At 48.9% G+C, this 22,361-nt stretch overlaps 1 protein-coding gene across 1 annotated transcript; it reads right to left on the bottom strand.

The window, feature by feature from the left end:
* Positions 1 to 13,542: 13,542 nt before the first annotated feature.
* ANKRD54 (ankyrin repeat domain 54) lies at positions 13,543 to 22,181 on the bottom strand. The gene is made up of 8 exons (XM_030549302.1): positions 21,944 to 22,181; positions 20,208 to 20,255; positions 17,851 to 17,949; positions 17,538 to 17,609; positions 17,036 to 17,083; positions 16,795 to 16,919; positions 15,784 to 15,891; positions 13,543 to 15,309 (listed from the first exon to the last, which is right to left on the bottom strand). Exons 1-8 carry the CDS (start codon positions 22,179 to 22,181, stop codon positions 15,235 to 15,237), a joined length of 813 nt encoding a protein of 270 aa, XP_030405162.1. The 3' UTR covers positions 13,543 to 15,234.
* Positions 22,182 to 22,361: the final 180 nt, after the last annotated feature.

The following is a 22,361-nucleotide window of genomic DNA, read 5'->3' on the forward strand; positions in this document are numbered from 1 at the left end:
CTGACTCTAAGCCCACGTCCAGACTAACCCGCGGCATCGGCGGGTTAAAATCGATTGCTCGGGGATCGATATATCGCGTCTAGTCTGGACGCGATGTATCAATCCCCGAGCGCGCTTACATCGATTCCGGAACTCCATCAACCCGACAGCCGCGGACATCGATGCTGCGCCGTCCAGACGGGTGAGTACCTCGATTTTAGAAATTCGACTTCAGCTGCGTTATTCCCGTAGCTGAAGTTGCGTATCTAAAATCGATTTTAATACCTAGTCTGGACGTGGCCTTAGGGTATGTGTACACTGCAATTAAAAACCTGCGTCTGGCCTGTGGCAGCTGGAGGGCACAGGGGAGCTGTTTAATTGTAGCATAGATGTCCAGACTTGACCTGCAGCCTGGGTTCTAGGACCCTGTGAGGGGGGAGGGTCCCAGAGCTCATACTGCAGACTGAGCTGGAATGGAATGTCTCCACTGCAATTAAACAGCATCACAACCTGAGCCCATCTGAGTCAGTTGGCATGGGCCAGGCGCAGGTGTCTAATTGCAGTGTAGACATACCCTAGGGCTCAGTACTGTAGCCAGGCACAGTTTGTCAGGCTCTAACAGGAGCATTTTGAGCCAGGGAAAAGACTAGGTTAAGGTTTTGGCTTTAGGTTGGACCTCTTATTTGGCCTTCCATTTGTCCACAAGGGGGTGTGTGCACTTTGGCTTAGCTGGAGGGCTAAACTAAGGAACAAGAGGGAAACGGCTGCAACAGTTGCATTCTCACAGCAAAAGGCCTGCAAAGTATCAGGCTGCAGGGACTTAGCAGAGAGCTGGCACTGCACCCCAGCTCCCTCCACACTGCTGTCTTCTCCAACAATGCTTTATAGAGCTCATTTAAAAGCAAGGATCCCATGACTACTTTAGAGGGAAACACAGCCCTAGAGTGAAGAAATGAAGACTCAGGACTCTGTGCAGTGTGTGAAATCCCTTTGACGTCAATGGAGCTGCACCAGGGCTGAATTTGACCCAGGAAAAGAGCACTAGGTAGTAAAGGATATTGTAGAAAGAAGAAGAAAGTGAGTCTGTATGATAGCAAAGGTGCAGAACTCCAAGAAAGCATCACTTTAAAATCTGGGTTCGGGTCCAGCTCTCCCACACATTTCCTGTGTGACCTTGAGCAAGGCACTTCATTCCCCCTGTGCTTCCATTCCATGTGTGTGTGAGGGTGATAATAATTCCTTTCTCCCACTCTCTGTCTTGTCTGTTTAGGCCCCCATCCTGTGACCAGTAAGCAGATGCTCAATTTCACGGAGATCAATGTGATTACTCATGCATGTAAAGATCAGCACATGTTTTTCAGGATTGGGGCCATAAACTCTTTGGGACTCATGGATGTCCACTCAGATTCATGTGCACTTGCATCAAGGGGAGCTGTGTGCACAGAGATGTGATCAGGCCCCATAATTGTTTTTCAGACTCTCCCAACTTGTCCCGCAACGACTCCAGAGAGCGTTCTCTGTTCACAGCTCCCCCCTAGGAAATACCCCATGGTCTTATCCAGAACAGACTCAATAGACCCAAGACTCTGTATGCTCCCTGCCAAGCTGGTCCTAAATTCTCTAGACAGACCCTTGGATTCTGTGGCAATCCAGCACAGCAGATTCAGATACATGTTTGCATTAAAGTTATTCTGAAAATGATTATTACACTCGGCATGATATTCTCCCTCTTATTTAATTAGCTATTGAACTTAATTAGTTTTGCACTGCCCACTGCAGGCTGCAGATTTTTGTAGTGGCAATGCATAAATAAATCCTAGATGTTCTCAAGTTGGAAGCAGGAGGTTTTGGCAGCTTGGCAGGGGGCAGTTAGGCCTGTAGGCTCCCTGGGAGGCCTGGGGAGTATTTGGATAAAGATATCAGTTAGATGTTTTTGCTGAAATGGTCCATTGATTGCTATTGTTCCAGGCTGTCTGCAGCAAGCACTGCCCTGCTTTATACTCAGTGCATATTTGGCCAGTTTTCTTTCCTCCTATAAGGCCTGGAGACTGAATATATTTGAAACAAAGGTTTAAATCCTGGTGCAAGGGGTGGATTCTGCAGTGGATGCCACAGCTGCAGAATTGCAGAGTACAGAGTGTCTTGTCTCATATGGTTAGGGTGACCAGATGTCCCAGTTTTATAGGGACCATACCGATATTTGGGACTTTGTGTTATATAGGCGCCTGTTACCCCTCCACCCTCGTCCTGATTTTTCATACTTGCTGTCTGGTCACCCTACATTTGGTCAACGTGACCCCAGAGCACAGGAGAGCACACACGTAAACAAACAGGCTGGTCCTGGTGTCACACAAAGCAGTGTGGGATAGCAGTTGGCAGACTGCCAATCTAGTGCAAAGGGGCAGTGTGTTCACATGAGCATTAGTCCACACTAAATAAGTGATGTGCTTAATATACTGTCGAAGTGATTATGGAATAGGTTTTACCTAGCCAGTTAGTACACTCTGAAGCATGGCATGATGCATTGTGCAGATGGAGGTCACTTGACTGCATACTAATTCAAGTTAATGCAGATGAACCCCGCTATGTAGACAACACCTAAATGAAACACTACTGGGTTAGTTAGTTAACTCTGATAAACATCTTTCAGAGGAGAAAAGCATTAGCATCAGGTACGCTGGGGTGGATGCTGCAGAAGCAGACACCTGTGGTCTGAGGAACGGAGCACTGGACTGGCACTCAGACCTCTTCTATTCCAAGCCCTGCACTGACCCACTTGGGCTTTCTGTGCCTCTAATTCCTCACCTATAAAAGTTAAATACTGATACCTCCCCACCTGCATAAAGCCCTTTTAGTATTTGGAAGAGAAGCAATTTGCAAATGCTGAATATTATTAGTAGCAAACGTCACTGGGAGCGAGCAGGAGGCAGAGGGACACAGAGATGAAGAATGTCAGAACAAGAAGAGCGAGAAAAGCAAATGAGAGAAACTGGTTAATGATTCATGGGCACCACCAATTCAGGGATCATTCCACCTCACCTCATCATTGTGTGTCCACATGAACAAGCAAAGGGGACAATTAGAAAGAGATTCCCTGGGGAAGCTGGAGTGAGTGGCTCCCCAGGCAGAATGCCATCTACAAGGAGAGAATCATTAGTGGCTGGCCAAAGAGGAACCAGAGTGGATCTGGGATATGCTCTTACAGCCTGTGTGTCACCCACCAAGGAGTGTAACTCTTGTGTTGTCCTAGTGAATCACTCCCACTGTGCCAGGTGCAGGGTCTAAGCAGGGTGGAGGTAGGAGTGGCTCACTGGGAGTAGCTATGCTGAGGTTTGTGCTGCTTTTGAGTTACCAACATCAAGCCACATCACAGACGGGGTGTGTTTATATGCTAGCTGTGGTGACGATGGGCTGCAGGCTGAACCTGTTCACAATGGGCATGGAAATCCAGGGCTGGCTCTTCCCAGAGGGTGCAGCCAGCTTCCCTGATAGGGGCACAGGGATCCAGCTCCATCTCTGCAATGGTAAATAGAACATCTTCAGAGTGTGCTGCAATATTAACCCCTTGGGTGCCTCTCTGGGATTGGGTAAGGATTGTTATCTCCATTGCACAGACGGATAAGAGCTTTGTGTCTTAGTCCCTGTGCCCACTGAAAGAAGGAAGGGCAGCGATGGGACTAAAACATAGATTCTCCTGGTTACTAACCCTGTAGTCAGTCCATTGAACCACAGGACTTACCCTTTGAGGAGGACTGCTCCTGTGGGCTGTGCCAAGAGGGCACAAAAATAGCTTGGCCCTTTCCTGCTGGGCTTCACTCTGAGGAAGTGTCAATTTTTTCTAAGCTATAACAGACACAACCATGATGCTGGATCATGGCATTGGGGTGGAAAAGACCACATGAGCACTGATAGCCCTGATTTCCTTTCCCCTCTCCTCTCCTCTCCTACCAGACCTGTGACTGAGAGTTCCTTCCGATAAGGTGTCTGGCTTACTCCTCCCAAATCCCACCCCCACCCAGCTGGGTTGTGTTAAAGACACCCAACCAATACCATCCCCACCATCCTCTTCCTGGACAAACAGCGTAACATGCAGGGAAGAGTTCAACAGCTAGCAGAGAATCCTTTCCTGCTGCCTCTCCAATCCCAGCTCAGCTGAGGGAACAGAGGTGATCTATGGTTCCCCCTTGTCAAGGTGAACCTGCTCATTAAATTCAGGAAAGGGGGGGAAGTGATCTTTGGTGACTGAAATATGTTGTGGTACCTTCCAGGAGAAAGAAGGAGAGTTGATGACCTGCCACACCTGCTATTCACACGTAAGTTAGTGAAGGGGTTCTGAAGAGCATATAGTCAGTCCAATAGTTACCTAGGGGGAGAAGGACTGAACTAGTCTCTATTAACAACTAACAGAGCTGGTTGGACAAAGCTAAAAAGGAAACCCCTAGGCCAGGTGGTCCATTCCTCACCTCTGACTTGTGTGTTGTTGTCCTGATTGCATGTTTTAAGATCAGACAGGAAAAAGCATGAACAAACTCCCAAACAATGAGGCATTCATAACCCCTTGCAAGCTCTTCCACAGCCTAGTAGAACTGTCTTGGAAAGCTCTCTTCCTTGTTTCCAGCCAACCAAATTAATGGCTGTGGTTTTGGGATTATTTTTTTATTTGGATGTTTAATTGTGCACTTTCCCCCCTGACCTTATGCCTCTGTTTATGATCTCTGGAGGTCCCTTGGTATTATTCCTCTGTCCTCACTAATGTCTGCAGCTCATCTGAATTCAGTAGCCACTGTAAATGCCATTAACACACTGCTTATACCCTCCCTCTGCCCACTAACAGAGATGGGATGCAGTTTCAAACTCCATCTAATTTGCTATTTATTCCCATTATCCTTTGTTCAGGGCTCCTTAGACAGTCATCAGTGCATGTGGTCATGGTGATCTCCAAAGTGACTTGAATTAATTCTGAGTAAGGACCAGGCTCATTGGCCAGATGACTATGGGGGAGGGGTCAAGTTATAACGTCCCAATTGTATTATAGCATAATAATACCTAGCTCTTATACACAGAGCCCTTCAAAACCATTTTTGCAGATCGGATGTGGATCCAAATTTTGTATCCATTAGGGCTCTAGTTATACAGCACTTTTCAACCTTAGATCTCACAGCATTTTACAAAAGAGTTCAGAATCCTCATCCCCAGATGGGGAACCTGAGGTGCAGAGGTACTGTGACTTGCCCAAGATGACCCAGCAGGTCAGTGGCAGGGCTGGGAATAGAACTCCTGAGTCCCAGCTGAGTGGCTTGTTCATTCTTCCCTGTGTATACTAGGCCAGCCTATGTTTTAACCATGTTTCCGATCTGTATTACAAACCTGCACAGATTACTGTAAAGTAACTGTATTCTTGTTTGGCTGGATCCCTGTTTTCAGCCTGGAGTGCAGGGCTGGGTTTTCTAGCAGTCCTTCACAGTGCCATGGAAAGACAAGTGAACTGCATTGGCAGAGCTGTTTGTGTTAGGAAACTCCCAGGTTTGGATTACAAAGCAGTGCTGCAGGTCAACAGGGGAGGCAGGGGGTGCTGCAGATTGGAAGGTCCCACAGACCTCTGCACCTGTCCTCTAGCTCTGACCAGCTGTACTTAGCCCTATCAGCTCCTTGCTTTCATGAACACTGATTAAGAAAAGCAGGGAGTTTGGATGTTACATCCCTGTTGAAAGCAACAGGTGCCCCAAATCTGGGGGATATAAGATGGTTGTGCAGACACAACTAGTGCCTGAGCAGCATGGAAAATTCATACAGTTCTAAGAACAGCAATAATAAAAGATCAGCTTGGTGAAACAAGAAAACAGAGAGACACAGCAGGGTTTAATTTAAGTAGAGTTAGACTGATTGCCACAAAACCAACTTTCCAATATATTTGGTGCAGTCCCTCTGCAAAGCCCAGCCTCCTCTGCAGACAGGTTTGACATTCTGATATCTCTGCTCCCAGCTGCTCATTGATATTAAAATCAGCTTGCTCTTTCACTTTGTTCATTTGTTCTGATTAACCCTTGGAAAACTGGCTTGACTGGGTGAACTTGGCATTAGGTACAGAGGGGAGATAAAATAGGTTTTGCAGGAAAAATCAGAAGCTGGGTTGGGAGAGTGTGTCAGCATTGTGTTGCTGTGGAGGGCTAGCTGAGGAACCCAGGCTGGCATGGCTCTGCGAGGGGGTGGAGGTGGTTACACGGGGGTTAACACAGGAAGTGAGGAAGGGACATTTGGCAGGGGAATTAGGCAGCTGCTGACTTGTTTGAGGGGGGAGGAGGGTTAGGCAGCTGTGAGGGGCTGAAGTGCATTTAAGGGGCAGGAGATGTAGTCAGCTGGCATGTTCCAGGAATTAAAAGGGCAGTTTTGCAGAGTTAGAACAAGTCATGAAAATTCAGCCAATATCATTTGAGGGTCTGGGTGGCCTGGAGTATGTGCGGGCAGGTAGGTAGATGAACTCTCTCTGCCTCCTCCCCCATCTTACTCTTGGGGACAGGTGCTGGCTAGAGACTAGGGTGACCAGACAGCAAGTGTGAAAAATCAGGATGAGGGGTAATAGGAGCCTATATGAGAAAAAGACCCAAAAATTAGGACTGTCCCTATAAAATCAGGACATCTGGTCACCCTACTAGAAACTGAAGTCCCCTGTGTGTTCCCTTAAGGGATCATGTACAGGCAGCAACTTCACAAGCTCTCTCACACCCTGCAAGAAGGTGCCTCTGCACAGCTCAGGGAGTGGGAGGCACTATCTTTAGGGGAGTTAAACCTCCATGGCCCACTTCTTCCTTGCCACATTTGCTGGTACTGCCATTAAGCAGGAAGGAGGGTGTTAGCACCACAGTAACAACGTTTTATTAGGTGAGCACATCATGTAGGAACTGGACTGGGACATCTCTCACCCAGCTGGTGGTAGGATTGCCAACTTTCTAATCGCAGAAAACCAAACACCCTTGCTCTGTCTCCTTCCCCCAGGCCCCACCCCAGCTCACTCCATCCCCCCTCCCTCCATCACTTGCTTTCCCCCACATTCGCTCATTTTCACTGTGCTAGGGTTGAGGTGCTGGAGAGGATGAGGGCTCTGGTTGGAGGTATGGAATCTGGGGTGGGGCTGGGGGATGAGGAGTTTGGGGTGTGGGAAAGGGCTCTGGGCTGGGGCAGAGGGTTGGGGTGTGGGAGGGGGTGAGGGCTCTGGCTGGAGGTACAGGCCCTGGGCCTGCGATGAGGGGTTTGGGGTGTGAGAGAGGGCTCGGGGCTCGTGGTTGGAGTACAGGGGGAAGGGAGGAGTGCTGGGGGAGGAGGGGCTGAGGGCTCTGGCTGGGGGTGCAGGCTCTAGGGTGGGGCCAGGGATGAGAGGTTTGGGGTGTGGGAGGGAGATGGGGCGTGGGGCTGATGGGTTTGGAGTGTGGGAGGGGGCTCTGGGCTAGGACAGGGGTTTGGGATGCAGGAGGGGTTTGGGATGCAGCAAGGGCCGCCTGCTTCAGTAAGGACTGTAAAATGCTTTGCGTTGAGATCCCTGGATGGAAAGACTATAAAAATTCAGTATTACTAGTTTGCACAGAGACAGGACTTTATCTACATGAGAAAGTTATACTGCATAAGTGAAGGGGTGGATATAAACCTAGGTTGTTATACCGGTATCACTCCCAATGGGAACACTCAGTCCAGCATAAGTGCCTTTCTTGGCTATCTGCCTAAACCTTAGGGATTCCCCCTCGTCTAGCACCTTGGCAGAGCAAAGTTGGGATTTCTTGTTGGGCTGTAATGAAGAGGACCTGCCATGTTGTTAAATAGATGAGAGCACCGCAGCTGCTGCTCGCTCACTGGGAGGGAGACAACGATCTAGTCCCAGGTTCCCGTTTATGTACCTGCTCCAGCTGATCACAGGAATCATGCTGGCTGTTGCCAGGGACAGTGTGACTGTACAGACTGCAGAAATATGCCTTGCCAAACCCACCTTGCTATTGTACAAGTGCTCCGTCGTTTGAATAAATGTCAGGCCTCGAAACATGCCCCAGGGGAGCCAGCAGTGTGTCTGTTGAGAGGATGGCATCTCGTCAAAAAGAACAAGCACACCAAGGAAGAGAGGGACTTGTATTTATTCTGGGAGAAGTTCAAGAGTGACCCAGCCTCTGCAGGGGAAAGGATAGCTGTGCGGCTCCACCAAGGGCAGGGGAGTCACAAAGGTTTGTGTGGGGTGGATTTTAATGTTCATGAAAGGAAAGTCCAATAGCTGTGGACTAGAAGCAGGAATAATGTAAGCTTAACTCTGCTACTCTCTGCTGATGCACCTCAGTTCTGTTCTGTACCTGCCTGGGCAGGTGCATGTGCACACTGTGACGAAGTGGAGCTGTTCTTAATGTTTCCTCTGAATACTGTGTGGGTGCCTCAGTTTCTGGCTGACACTCTGTCTCCGTGGCAACTAATGGCCTGGGCCCTTCCCCCCTGCAAGGGGATGCTAAAAGTGTGGGAAAACAAAGAGGTCAGGTGACCTCCTGGCCCGGGAAAGGAACAAAGCCCAGAGGAGGAGGGGCTGGAGGGGGTTTCAGTTTGAAGCTGGCTGAAAAATGGAGAGGAGTGTGCCAACGGGTCTGTGGCCTCCCTGGGGCCCCCAGATGGACTTAACTAAAGGGGGTCCTGTTGTCTGTACTGGCAAGACCTGTCTTGGACTGTGTTCCTGTCGTCTAAATAAACCTGTTTGGCTGAGAGTCATGGTGAATTGCAGGAAGCCGGGGGTGCAGGGCCTTGATTCCCCCACACTCTGTGACACACACACCCATGCACCATGTTTTTGTAGAGCTGTTCACAACCCTGGTTCTATTTCCTGCTTGGTGCCAGTTAATTTTGACCCCAGCAATGTGTATGAGTAGTCCCAATTGCTCTACGCATTCTGCATGGCTTTGCACTGATCTACCTTATTACCTGCTGTCGCCTAGCTCTGTCAGGTCCCTGTGGTGGAGTTCCTCAGTCTTCTCTAGCCTTGCCTAACCGAATTAATTTTGAGTCCTCTGCAAATGTTGCCCCCTCACCTTTTTTGGGATCACTGATAAATATATTGTTATGCTGAAAGGTGACAGTGGCTGCCAGCAGGTGGGTATTGGGATCCAAGACCCATTCATAGGCCTCCTTAAGCCAATGTCAACAGAAGCAGCAACAAAGCCCTTTTATGTGGTTAAAAACAGCTGGAAGCTTTGGGGCTACAACCTGGGGAACTAGCCTGCATGACAGGTAAGAGCTAAGTGCATGGCCTGAGAGGTGGTCCTGGCTGCAATCGCAGGGACTAGAATATGGGTTGCAAGCGGTGTGTGTTGGAGGCAAAATGCTGGGTGACGCTGATATAAGTGTGATCCTGAGAGGAAGCAGGAAGACCAGGTTTCTTGGGCACAGAGCCTGGTGGAGGGTTAGATTTGGGGATTTCTGAGCAATGAAATTATCTGTTGTTGTTTGCTTCCACTACGTTGAGGGAAACAGGACTTTGTGTACATATTTTTGTAACCAAGAATATACAGTAACTCCTCACTTAAAGTTGTTCCAGCTAACGTTGTTTCATTGCTGATTAGGGAACATGATTGTTTAAAGTTGTCCAATGCTCCCTTCTAACGTTCTTCAGCAGCCACCTGCTTTGTCTACTGCTTGCAGGAAGAGCAGCCCTTTTGAGCTACCTGGTCGGGGTTTGGAACCAGGGTGGACCAGCAGCCCCCCTATCAGCTCCGCGCTCCCCTAAGTTCCTTGTGCTGCAGCCGCCCAGCAGGCTATCAATCGGCAGTTCAGCTGTCCCTCCCCCCACTGCTATGCGCTCCTCCTGCCCTCTTCCTTGGAGCTGCTCTCAAGAGACTCCTGCTTGCTGTGCAGGGGGCTGTCAGGGTGTCCCCCTGCTCCTGCACCACACTTACCCCTTCTCCATATAGAGCAGGGAGAGGTCAAGGACAGAGAGAACTTGGGACAGCACCTGCTGTCTCAACTTCCTGATCCACTTAAAATGACAATGCACTTAAGAGTGGGTCAACTTACTTAAAGAGGCAGTGTGCATCTCTCTCCCCCCACCACCACCACAAGGTGTGTGTCTGTCTCTGTCTGCTATGCTGTCTCCCCTCCCTCATGTTCCTGCTGCCTTGTGTGAGAGGATACATTAACAATAATGTGTTAACCCTTGAGAGCTCAGCTGAGTGCTGGTTCATCATTTAGTAATAAAGCATTCCCTGGGACAGGGCTGGCTCTAGCCATTTCGTCGCCCCAAGCATGGCAGCACGCCGCGGGGGGCGCTCTGCCGCTCGCTGGTCCCGCGGCTCTGGTGGACCTCCCGCAGGCGTCCCAGCGGAGGGTCTGCTGGTCCTGCGGCTCCGGTGGAGCATCCTCAGGCACGCCTGCGGGAGGTCCACCATAGCCGCGGGACCAGCGGACCCTCCAGAGGCACGCCTGTGGGAGGTCCACCAGAGCCGCCTGCCGCCCTCCCGGCAACCAGCAGAGCGCCCCCCGTGGCATGCCACCCCAAGCACGCGCTTGGCGTGCTGCAGCCTGGAGCCGGCCCTGCCCTGGGAAATATCCCTCCTTCTTCCAGCCTATAATCTCACCATCTCAAGCAAGCTTCACAATCATCATAGCTGTGAACAGTATTAAATTGTTTATAACGTATACTGTGTATATCTATATAATATATAGATTTTTGTCTGGTGAAAAAAAGTCCCTGGAACCTAACCCCCCCATTTACATTAATTCTTATGGGGAAATTGGATTCGCTTAATGTTGTTTCGCTTAAAGTCACATTTTTCAGGAACATAACTACAATGTTAAGTGAGGAGTTACTGTACCTGACACATAACGGATTTCCCATTCTAACAGAAAAAATCCTGCAAGGGCCTGAATACTGGCTTAACTGCTTGGGCCAAAGGGGCAACCCTATTTAAATACTGAAGCTCTGGGACATCCTATTGTTAGCCGTAAACCACAATTTAAATTGTCCGTAAGTTCCTAGCCTTTATTTTCTGTCTCTTAACCAGTTCCTGATCCATGATCATGGTTTGTATCTCAATTGCCTACTTTATTTACAGACTCTCTCAGAAGCTTTCAGACAAATCCAGATAAACTCTTTATCTGCCAGTTCTCCTTTATCCGCTTGCTAATCAAACTCTGGCTCCTCACTGATTCACCAGTGGGCTCAGAGCTGCCAAGGCTGCTCTCCCACGCTGGCCTGGCTCTATGAAGAGAAATTATGTTTGTTCTGCACAGATCTTTCTGTAGCAAGGAGGATAAAAGATCAGATGCAAATACTGAGTGAATGGACAGAGGTAGATGAAAGGTTGGGTGGGGGGCAGCTGGTGATGATGGAGGATGGGAGTAATATAGTTTTCTCTCCTGAAGAGAGTTGTCTTGATGCCCTAGAGTTTAATTATTTCAGCAGCTGAAGACTGAGAGGTATTTCTGCGTGGGTATGCACCTGCACATGCTGGAGTGCATGTATCCCATTCATTTCTAATCGTACATGGGGAGCAGCTGCTTTAGAGTAAGTCCTTTTGTTCTTTGGCATCTATATAATTTCTGCATAGTATTTGTACGTAGTCACAGATGTGATCCAGTGCCTCAGTGCAATGCAGCCACATATTGGCCCTGTACATTGGATGTGCCTTAATAAACCCGTTCCTCAAATTGGCTGGCACTATCCATGAGGTTATATGGCTTGTGTCCCAGGCACATTGGCATGGCCTTCAGTGCCGAGGCCAGTCCCCAAGGCTGGGTGCTGTGTGTTCAGTCGCTGTGGAATTCACTCCTTGCTGAAGAATCTAAGCTGAAATTGAAAAATGTCTTAGGTCCCATGATTGCGAGGAAAAGCTTGAAAATGGGAATGGTACGTAACATGCTGCCTGCCTGAGTGTGCAGCTGGCCTAGTCCAATAGCTCTGAGTGGTGTCAACTGTGCCATTTGTTAATGAGTTAATTCTGAAACCCGCTGATGACAATTTTGTGTGAGACCAACGTGAAGCTGAGTTCAATATCAAAATAAACAGCACAGGGGAGATTGTATTGATTATTCATGTTCATCTTTAATTCAGTAAAAACCTAGATTTGTAAAATGTACCTGAAGCTGCCACAGAAGAGTGCTACAAAAGCCTGCAGTAGAGCACATGGGGCCTTCCACCAAGGGAAAGCTCTGGGATCCTATTAGGTGATGTATAACAGGCAACGTGGGCAGGACAGCTAAAGGAAATCAGGTACTGCAGACACAGTGAAGCATGATGAAGATACGATTTCTACATTCATAGCCACCCCTTCACTCTTATAGTAAACTAGAGCAACTGGGAGATCGGCTTAAGATGAGGACTGCCGAACTGAGCAGGATGGTAGGTTTGACTGTTTCCAGCCCAGGATTATGCATCATTGGATGATAGAAATGTGGTGATTACTGCTCTCTGGCCGGAGGGAAACAGCCCTGTGGAATGTCACTGTGAGCCCTGGTGCCAGCTTGGTCTGTGGGTATCTCATCCCATTGGACTGGCAGTAGAAAAGCAGAACTGCGAAGGGCAACTTGTACCATCTGATCGGTCTGCTCACCAGTTAAAAAGGATCTAATTTCCCTAAGGCATTTCATCTGCAACCAAGTGCTCTTACTAACCAGCAGCCGTGGCAATTTTCCCCAAAAACCCATCATCCTTCAGATGACATACAGCTGATGGCCCAGCCCATGGGTTGTTGAGGGAGAAACATAAAAAGCTGCTCTCTGAGAGAGGTATGCATTAGTGGGTAGTTGCAGGGGCTCAGAGCAGGCAACCACCATCATCCACACCCAGACATCACCCTTTATGACTTCAACCCTGTTTAGGGAGGTGGTGTAAAAGCTCAGCAGCTAACCTCACACTGTGGGGCCATGACACACTGCATGCAGCAACTTCTCATGCTCCTAGCCAAAAGGGCTCTGATCTCAGGTGTGAAATGCAACAAAAGCATACCGCAGTCAGTTCTAGCTTCAATACAAGCATCAGCGACAGCAACTGTGGCATTAAAGACAACCCTAGCTGCTCTTTCTTTAGCTCTTTTAATGGTCCCTTCTGTCTCACTTGGGGGATGCTCTTTCCCCTGTAATCTTTAGAATCTAGCCAATACCAGTCTGAGCCCCAGCATGTTGTCGCATTCTTCATTTGGCAAACTGTGATGATTTTACCATGTTTTCTCCCCTCCTGCTGCACACCAATGCTTGCTCTCAGACCAGTTGTGGTCAGACAGCATTGCTTTCCTCTCTGCAGAGTGCATGATAGCTCCTGGCCTGCAGTCCTACAACACACTGTGATTTGTGTAGGTTCTACAGCAAATTCATGTATTTATGGTTTGGATTCGTCAGCAATGGGATTTAAGATCAGAAGGTGAATCAGCAGCAGGGTCCAGGGGTCTGCAAAGAGGCCAGCGTTTGTGCTCAAGGCAACTCGACATTGTCATCTTTAATTCAAGCACTGCTTTTTAAGAGAAGTTGTTAGTGAGGCAAGGGTCAGGCCCCAGGCACAGGAGATAGAGGGAGAGATGTGAGTCTTGAGACGAAAGAACTGGTGGAGGACTCCAAAAAAGCTGACAGTATTTTAATGAATGTAAAATGTAGGAGTTCAGATTGCCGTCCACCCCCTTTCGTGTGTCTTTTAGCCAGCATGTCAGAACAATGTCTTAATATTCACAGTGACAGCTCCAGCAAAATCAAAACAGAGTCAGTCCCAGACTTCCCTCCCCAGAAGAGCATACAGAGCACTCTAAGCTGCATGCACCAGGGTGAAATCCAAGCTTTGGATACATGCGTCTAGTCAGTATCCTCTCAGACAAGGGATACACCTAAACAGCATCCAATCCTATTGTCCTCTGGATCTAAAAAAACAACTTGGAATGTTCATGATTCAGGGAAAGTACTGGCTGCTCTTGAAAATCAGTACCTTAAACAGAATCCACCCAGCTCTTATGAATGACCACACCCCAACAGATGGCAAAGAACATGCTGTTCTGTGGCAACTTCCTGCATCCTTTCCATGCTCCCCATTTCAGGCCTCTTGTGGGCATCACAACTCATCCAATCCATTGAACTTACTTAAGATTCCTTCCCCTCAAATGAATTTAGCGCTGATAAAAATGTGTCCAATTGATAGGCCTTCAGACTGGCATTTATTTTAGACCTGGGATTAGTGATACATGGGCAGAAACAACATAAGTTTGCCCCATCCTAGCAACATGGCTCAGGTCTAAGTTACATGTCAGCTACGCTGAGGTGGAAAGATGAGCTGTTCTAATAGCTCAAATCAAGGCCTGATCTCCTGGCTGAGACTGCTAATAAAAGGGAAGATCGAAGTCAGCCATGGTGCTGTCTTGTGAGACATAGATATCTGTCCCCTTAGAACTGGGCTAGGAGTGGGGGGGTGTCCCCCAACTCTAACTGGGCAGCCATAATCTGGTAACAACTTTATCTATATATTTATTTTTAACAAACCCATTGCTGTGGTCTCTGAGCACAAAGTTTTAGTGATTCCTTGAGGTGGGATCACATTGGAAGCAGCAACCTTGTGGTGAAAAGCTTTGTATCCCAGTCCCACACTGACACTCTTTCCCCTTTGACAGCAGGCCCCTGTCGGAGTTGAGGATGAAGGCCCAGGCTCTTTTTTTTATTTTATTTTTTCCTCTTCCTGGTTCCACCTACTCCAACCAATGCTCAGTGAGCTCTGCTGAATTTCCATCTTCACTTCCTGTGACTGCAAGAAGCCAGAGTCTCCCACCATCTGAACAAGCCTACTCACCCTGTGCAACTAGATACGGTGACCGTGTCCAGTCGCAGATCTGTACAAAGGCATGTCTAAGAGCTTTCCCTACCTGAATGCACCTGGGTGTGGCTGGTGACCAGCGGCACACTGGTGAGTGCCAACCACTCTGAGCTTGGGATGCTTTGAGGAAGGCTGCGTGTTCAAAAGAGGGACATGACACACAAGGCCAGCACATTCGTTAAACCATCCAATCTAGAGCAGGATGATAATAAGAGGGGCCCTTTGCTCCAAAAGTCAGGAGCTCCAGCATTCAATTGTCCTCCTAGGCACCTCAGAAGGAGGTGGTGATGGCAGCACTGGAGAGGATAGTCTGAGAGTTGAGTGCTACATTGGGGGGAGGGTCCAGCAGGAACAGGGTATCTGGCAGTGGCAGCAATGTTTATAATCTAGGCGATGCGCTCCAGCTGCCTCTCCCCTGGAGCCTCTCTTGTTGAGCAGGGGAATGATCTGAAATCCTGTTACCTCTTCTCCATCTTCTGCATCTGTAGACTGAGTGAGGTGAAGCTGGCCAGGAGGTCAGTGACCTCATCCACCTGCCGTAGAAACAATGCAGTTTGTTATCATAAGACAAGCACAGGCTGCAAGGGAAGGAAGACTGAGCTTAAAGCAGGATGTACCTCTTCCTTGCCTGGAAGGGCTCACATGTGTAGATGAGTGGGGAAATTCAATGTTCTCAGTCCATTTGGTCTTTGACCTCTCTGCTGAGTCTGCCGTTAAGGGTATCCTGGGCACTGGCAATGCTTTCTGTGTTGTGAATATCTACCCACCAGAATACAGACCTTCTTTTCACTACCCACTCCCACCAAATGAGTTACTACAAGACCTAGCTACTGTGAATCTTTCCGTCATTACATCTGGGCTCTAATGTGAACCAGTGACATGGAGGGGAATGTGTTTGTATCCTGGTCCCAGTCTTGGATGTTACTCTACTGAAGCTGTCTATTCTCTCTTGGATGTATGTGTGAAGCCAGCAACGCAGTATGGGAGTCATTCTGGCTGCCTCTTACCTGCTCCTTAGTACTGGTCCTCTGTAACCTGGAGCAGAGATCATCCAAATGCTCCCGCTGCTCATGCTGCCCAAGGCGCTCCAGGTATTCCCGCAACATCTGGATAATCTGAAACAGGCAATATGGTGAAATGCAAGAGCAGGACAGCTTTAACCAAGGCAGGGCACCGGTGGTACAAGGACAGAGGGACAACAGCAGCAGGCAGGCTATTACCAGTACTGCCACAAGCACAGTGTCGCTTCTGAGGTCTGGGGGTAGGCATCCACACAGGAGAGCAGAGCCATGCTCCAAAACAGCTGGACAGTGCCATTTGTAGAGGCGCAGTCCAGTGTGTCTCCAGAAGACAGGCCACATATTAATCAGATGCTGAGTTTTTTCAGAGGGGCTGGCCATTCAATTGATTCCTATCCATAGCTATTAGAACATAGTGATGAGACCAAAAGACCAAAGTCCTCAAAGGGCCAGCCTCACATCCAGTGGTTCCCTGGGTAAAAAATTCTTGTTGCTTTCTCCCTCTCAGGTCTTGCGTTACCCAAATCTCCTCCCTTTCCTATCCCGACTTGTGAACCTGGGCAGGTGGAGGTTCAGAGCCTGCCAACCAGCATTCTAGGAAAATGCATGGCTGTTCCTATTAGTCAGCTAGCTCGCCTAATGCCAGCACTGGGAGAACACATAAGGGGATTTCTTAGGGGTCCCTCCTATAGCCATTTCTTAGTTCTCACTAGCTGCCATTCAGCATTTTAGGGCCCACAAGCCCTGGAGAGATCCTGCAACAATTCCTAGTGGTGTTTACGGAGATGCTCTCCAGACGCAGAGAGAAGTGGGTTATCAAAGTCTGGGAGGGAGAAGGTCAGGAGTCCTGGAATTGCTAGCACGCTGGAGCAGCTGAGGTCCTCAAGCGAGGCACTTAAAGCAGTTACTAAACCCCACATGTCCTACAGAGTACACCGAAGAAAGGCAGTGCTTGGAGAGCAGATGCACACGGTATCAGAGAGTATGAATGTTTCTCACCTGCTTCACTTCAAGGCGCACGGCCTCCAGGCTCTGAGAGAGCCCTTCCTGCAGGATGTTCAGCTTGGACTTGGCGAGGTGCAGAGGAGTTCTCCCGGCTCGATCCAAGGCATCGACTCTGGCTCCTGAAAGGTGCACATGCACGGGGAGAGAGAGGTTGGTTTAAAAGTGGCGGTGGCCCTGGGGGAAGGTCAAAGAAGTGGTGGTGGTAGCTTTATAATTTGTTAAGAGGAAATGTTACCTCCACGCAGCAGCAGGGTGATGACAGGAACATGGTTTGTGCAGGCAGCTGGGAAGGGAAAACACAAGACACACAACTCAGAGTAGAGCTACAGTCTAGGGAAGGGGATCCTGCTCAAGTTCTAAGCCCCCTGGGCATCACAGCACAGGCAACCAGCTCCCTACAGGGTTCTTTGTCAGAGGGTACAGCAGCACTCCCTTTTGAAGCCTGCTCACCAATCAGGGTTTACAGCCTCTGCCAGCAAGCTGGATAGTCTCTAAAACGGGCCTCATGTTTCTCAGGGCCAGTAGGAGGAAGGAGATGTACTTCCTTCAGCTCTGACCCTTACGCCTTCAATTAAAGAACAAAGCTGATGGAATCCCAAGAGTCTAGAACAGGGATTGGTTGCCACAATACAGGGGAGGGAAGGAAGGAAGGAAGGAAATTAATGGGGATCTTCACAACTCTGGGCACAAAGATCATTAGGTTACAGAAGCCCTGATTTCAAGCTCCTGGCGCTTACCCAAGTGTAATGCAGTGTTCCCCAGTCCATCTCTCTGGTTCGGGTCTGCCCCATGGTCCAAAAGCAACTGCACTAGAAACAATTAAATGGACCTATTTCAGTCTCTTCCCTTTGCCCAGCAGGTCTAAGAGGGAAAAGCCAGCATTGCCCACAATTAACGGTTTAGAGGATCTTGAGAGGCAGCACATGCACATGCCAGGGATTGAAGGGGAAATGCTGCTTTTAGCAAGGTGTGCAATTAAGGAAATGCAGAGATTCCTCCAAAACCCCTCCCACAAGGAAACTGGATCATGGAACAACCCTTCCCACTCACCGATGCGATCATTGCCATTGCAGGAGGCGAAGTGCAGGGCTGTACGGCCTTTGTCATCTGCAGCACAGGGGTCAACCCCATCTTCTAAGAGTTGCTGCACTGACATCGCCGAGAAAGAGAGAAGGGGAGACCGTGTTAATTGGGAGGGAGAGCTGATCAGTAGAGCAGCTATGAGACACGCAACCAGATGAGTGCAAGAGCCAGATATGGGAATGAGAGAGACTGATAATGGAAAGAGATCCCCTTGTCCCACCTTATTTGTTCCTCTCTGTTCCCATCCATCCAACTACCCCTCGAACGCCAATGGAAGGGAGACCCTGGTGCAACTTAGACTGCCTCCGTTCCTCAGCAGAGAAGGAAATGTTTCTTTATGGGGAGAATGAGTAACAAGTACAACTCATAGTCACGGGACATTATTGGAGCAAACAGAATTCATGGATTCCAAGGCCCAAAGGGACCACTGTGGACATCTAGTCTGACCTCCTGTGTAACACAGGCTATAGAGCATTTTTTTTTTTAAATTCACCCTTGATTTAACAATGGTCAGTGACGGAGAATCCACCATGACCCTTGGTAAATTGTTCCACTGGTTAATTACCCTCACTGTTGACATCTTATTTCCAGACTGAATTTGTCTAGCTTCCACTTCCACCCACTGGATTGTGCTATGCCTTTGTGTGCCAGAACGAAAAGCCCATTATCAAACATTTGTTCCACATGTAGATACTTATGGACTGTAATCAAATCACAGCTTAACCGTCTCTTTGTTAGATTCAGAAAGCTGAATCTAGATAGTTTAACACCGTAAAGCATCTTTTCTAATCCCTTAAGCATTCTCATGGCTCTTCTTCAAGGTCAGTGACCTTTGAATACTAGAAGCAGTGAAATGAGCGAGGTTAAGATTACAAGAGTTATCAATCCTCATTCTTTGGGGTATAAATTAATCCCCAGCTCAGAAGGAAGCTCCCCCTGCATGGTTATTCAATTAGGGGGCTTTAAGTCTTGCTCTAAAGCATTCATTACTGGCCAGTGTTGGAGGCAGGACACTGGAGTGATCCAGCTATTGGCCGGTTCTAGTGTGGGGGTTCCAACATTACCTTCCTCCTGGGTTCTAGGGTTGGAACCATTATTACAACTGGGATTCCTTCCCTTGCCCCTCCTGGATTGTTTCTAAACTTAGTGGGGAAAAATGGTTCAGGGTTAAAATTGGAAGTAACACCTGAAAAGATGACTTTGCCCTTAGAATAAGTGCAATTCTGCTATCTTAGCCAGGGGACAAGAAGAAAGACTGACAGGCCAACTAGGAGGAAACATTAATGTGAAGTCCCACTTAATTATCTCCCAAGACCAGCAGGAAACAATTTAACCTTTCTCATTCTGACCATGTTTTGAGATGAGTGAAGATTTGGTGCAATGACAGAAAAGATCAAAGATTATTTCCAAGCTGATGAGTAACTGATTCAATACCAATCACTTCACTGGCCCGACAGGATATAAAACATTGCAAGATTTAATACAGGGATCTGCATATAGATTTAGAACATGTTTTACAACTATAATACAATGGGACACATGGCTTTTAATACAAAAGTCATACTGTATAAGTCATTTCTGACTCAGTACCTCAAGCTGAGACATGTTCATTAGCGTGCTGCATCAACAGATTTCAAAGCCCTTCACAAAAATGAGCAAGTGTCATCTCCCTGCCTTACAGATGGGAAAATGGGCACTCAGTGACTTGCCTAAAGTCAAAGAGTGAGTCAATACTCAATATTGTTGCTTTGTTCTCCCCCATCTGTCTGTATCCATGGGTTGTCTCTTGTCTTATACTTAGCTTGTAAACTCTTTTTGGGCAGGGATCATCTTTCTGTTCTGTGTACAGCACCTAGTACAGTGGAGTCCTGGTCTGTGACTGGGATGCGTAGGTGATATGGTCATACCAATAACAGTAGCAGAGGCAGGAATAGAATCTGCATTGCCTGAGTCCATTTCTCCTATCTGGTGTGTCATGCTCCCTGACAACAGACTGGGGCTGTTTGTGCAACAGTCACTTGTCTTTCTTTCAAAAAGAGCTTTGCTCTCCTGTCCTGCTGCAGAGTGACATATTACTATTGTTGTTACCTTGGCTGAAGTCTCTGTCACACAGAAAAAAACCCATGAACTGGAGAGGGTAGAAATGCTAGATTGAACTTTACACCCGCCCTGTCCTAACAGAACAAAACTATTTCTGCATGTGCAATGTCTGAACCGCTGGTTCTACAAACCACCTGTATTTCCCTTTCCTCCCCTCCAAAGCCAATTGCAAAACTGCCCTTCCAGGGAAAGGTTCTGAGTCGACCTGGCCATTGCAGGCTCACCTGTTTCTAAGTCGTTAGCATTGGCGGATTCTCTCAATCGTTTCAAAGCTGTGGAAAAGAGAAAGGATTACTGCAAAGAACATAGAGAACAGGGGTAGTTCCACTATTAGAACCCTCTCTTCAGGTCAAGTCCCAAATTCAGGAGCTAAACCACACTGGAAGGATTGGCTTGTCCCTAGACGAAGGGATATGTGAGATCAGGGCCCCAGGTAGCAGGAGACTTCATGGTTTTCTTCGAAAGGTGGTCATTAGCCTTTCCTGCCAGACAGCACTTCCCAAGGAAGCCTCTTTGTAGTGTAACACCGACAGATCCTGGTCCTCAACCTCAGACCTCTGGAGCTAAGTGCATGAGCCTCTACTGCATGAGCTAAAAGCCATATGGCTGTTAGCTAAGGCTGTAGAGCAGACTCATTAACCTCTCTGAGTGGTCTTGGTGCCCCAACAGGGGACAGAACACCACACCCAGGAAGTGTGTGGGTTACAGTAGCTCAAATTTGAAAGTGAATGAGAACCTTTTCCCAACTCTCCCATGCAGCTAATCTTAGACCTGGTTTACACTGGGGGAGGAATCGATCTAACTTACGCAACTTCAGCTACATGAATAACATAGCTGAAGTTGATATACTTAGATCTACTTAACATGGTATCTTCACTGCAGTAAGTCAATAGCTGACACTCTCCCGTCGAATCCACCTGCGCCCCTTGTCATGGTGGAGTCCAAGGGAGAGCGCTCGGTGGTCGAATTATCACGTCTAGTCTAGACACGATAAATCGACACCCGCTAGATCACTGCTTGTTGATCCAGAGGGTAATGTAGACAAGCCCTTAGATTCTGCCATCTCCTCTCTACTCCACCAATGAAGGGCGTATGAATTCTAATAAAACATCTTGATTGGAAGGGTAGGTTATACAAGGGCTTCCACCTAGACTCGGACAACTTGGCTATGTGTCTGTACCTGGTTACCCATCTCATGTCCCATTGCCAGCATTGACTCAGAGTCAGGTTGCTGCAATGTCATGCTATTACTACCATCCTTTTTCCTTCCCAGAGTGTTTCTTCCTTATATATTAATGGAAAGTATTGTGCTTCTTTGTATTCTTAGCAGCAGAGTTGGAAATGGCTCTCGATGGGGTTTGACTAGCACCAACTGAGTGACCTGTATTCCTCTTTGGTGGTTGCCATCCTGTGCACCAGAATAAGTCTCCAGCCTTTATGGTTGCAGAGGGCACGCTGTAAACAAAATATATGCCAGGACATCTGTCAATGCCTACAGCCAACTTGACCCAACAGTTTGGCAGTTTTAGTTCTGAAGCCTAGTGATATGACTTATGCTAGCCATTTCATTGCTAATCAATTGTTTAGCGCAGCTCGATTTACTGTGAATGGACTCTCATTATAACCTATTAGAGGCCAGAGCTGGGCTGGGGCCTGACTGGAGGAGGGTACCACCATTAACTGTTTTCCAATCAGACGTATGGTCTTCGGGGGGACAGGGCGGGGGCCCAGGCTGGAGCAGAGTCCTAGATTGCATTTCCTGCTCCCCTGCACCAGCTGGACCCAGCAAGGCCCCTCCAGCCGAGGGGAAGAGGTCACAGAGTGGGGCCCCCCGCTTCTCCCCTTGGCCGGGAGGGGGACTCCCTCCGTGCGCTCGAGCCTCATGCCAGCAGGGGGGCTGCGCCCAGGCCCTCCCCTGCGGGGACTGCGCCCATCTCCCCGCCCCGCGCTCGCCCCTCACCGTGGATCTCTTTGCCCGTGGGCCCCAGGGCGCGGTGCAGCCGGGCGGCCCTGCGCTGGCGGCGGGCGGGGATCTTGCCCGCCGGCGGGTCGCGCTGCCACAGGACCTGCAGGAAGCCGAGCGAGGCCGGGCCCAGCGGCTCCGGGGGGCCTCGCAGCGCGAACCCGCCCCCCGGGGGCCTCGGCGCCTCGTCCGAGGCCGCCACGGCCGCGCCAGCGCCAGCGCCAGCGCCTTCCATCCCCGCTGCCCCCGCGCGGCCTCCCGAGGGCAGGACCCAGACGCGCTGACAGAGGGCGGGGAGAACCAGTAACTATAGTAACGAGGGCGGGGAGTCAGAGCCTTTGACTGCCTTCCCCAATCACAGAATCCGGCCCCAAGCAGCCAATCAGAAAGGGGGGAACGGGGGCGGAGGGGGGGG

This window comes from Gopherus evgoodei, chromosome 1, assembly GCF_007399415.2.
Source record: "Gopherus evgoodei ecotype Sinaloan lineage chromosome 1, rGopEvg1_v1.p, whole genome shotgun sequence".
NCBI classification, from domain to species: Eukaryota; Metazoa; Chordata; order Testudines; family Testudinidae; genus Gopherus; species Gopherus evgoodei.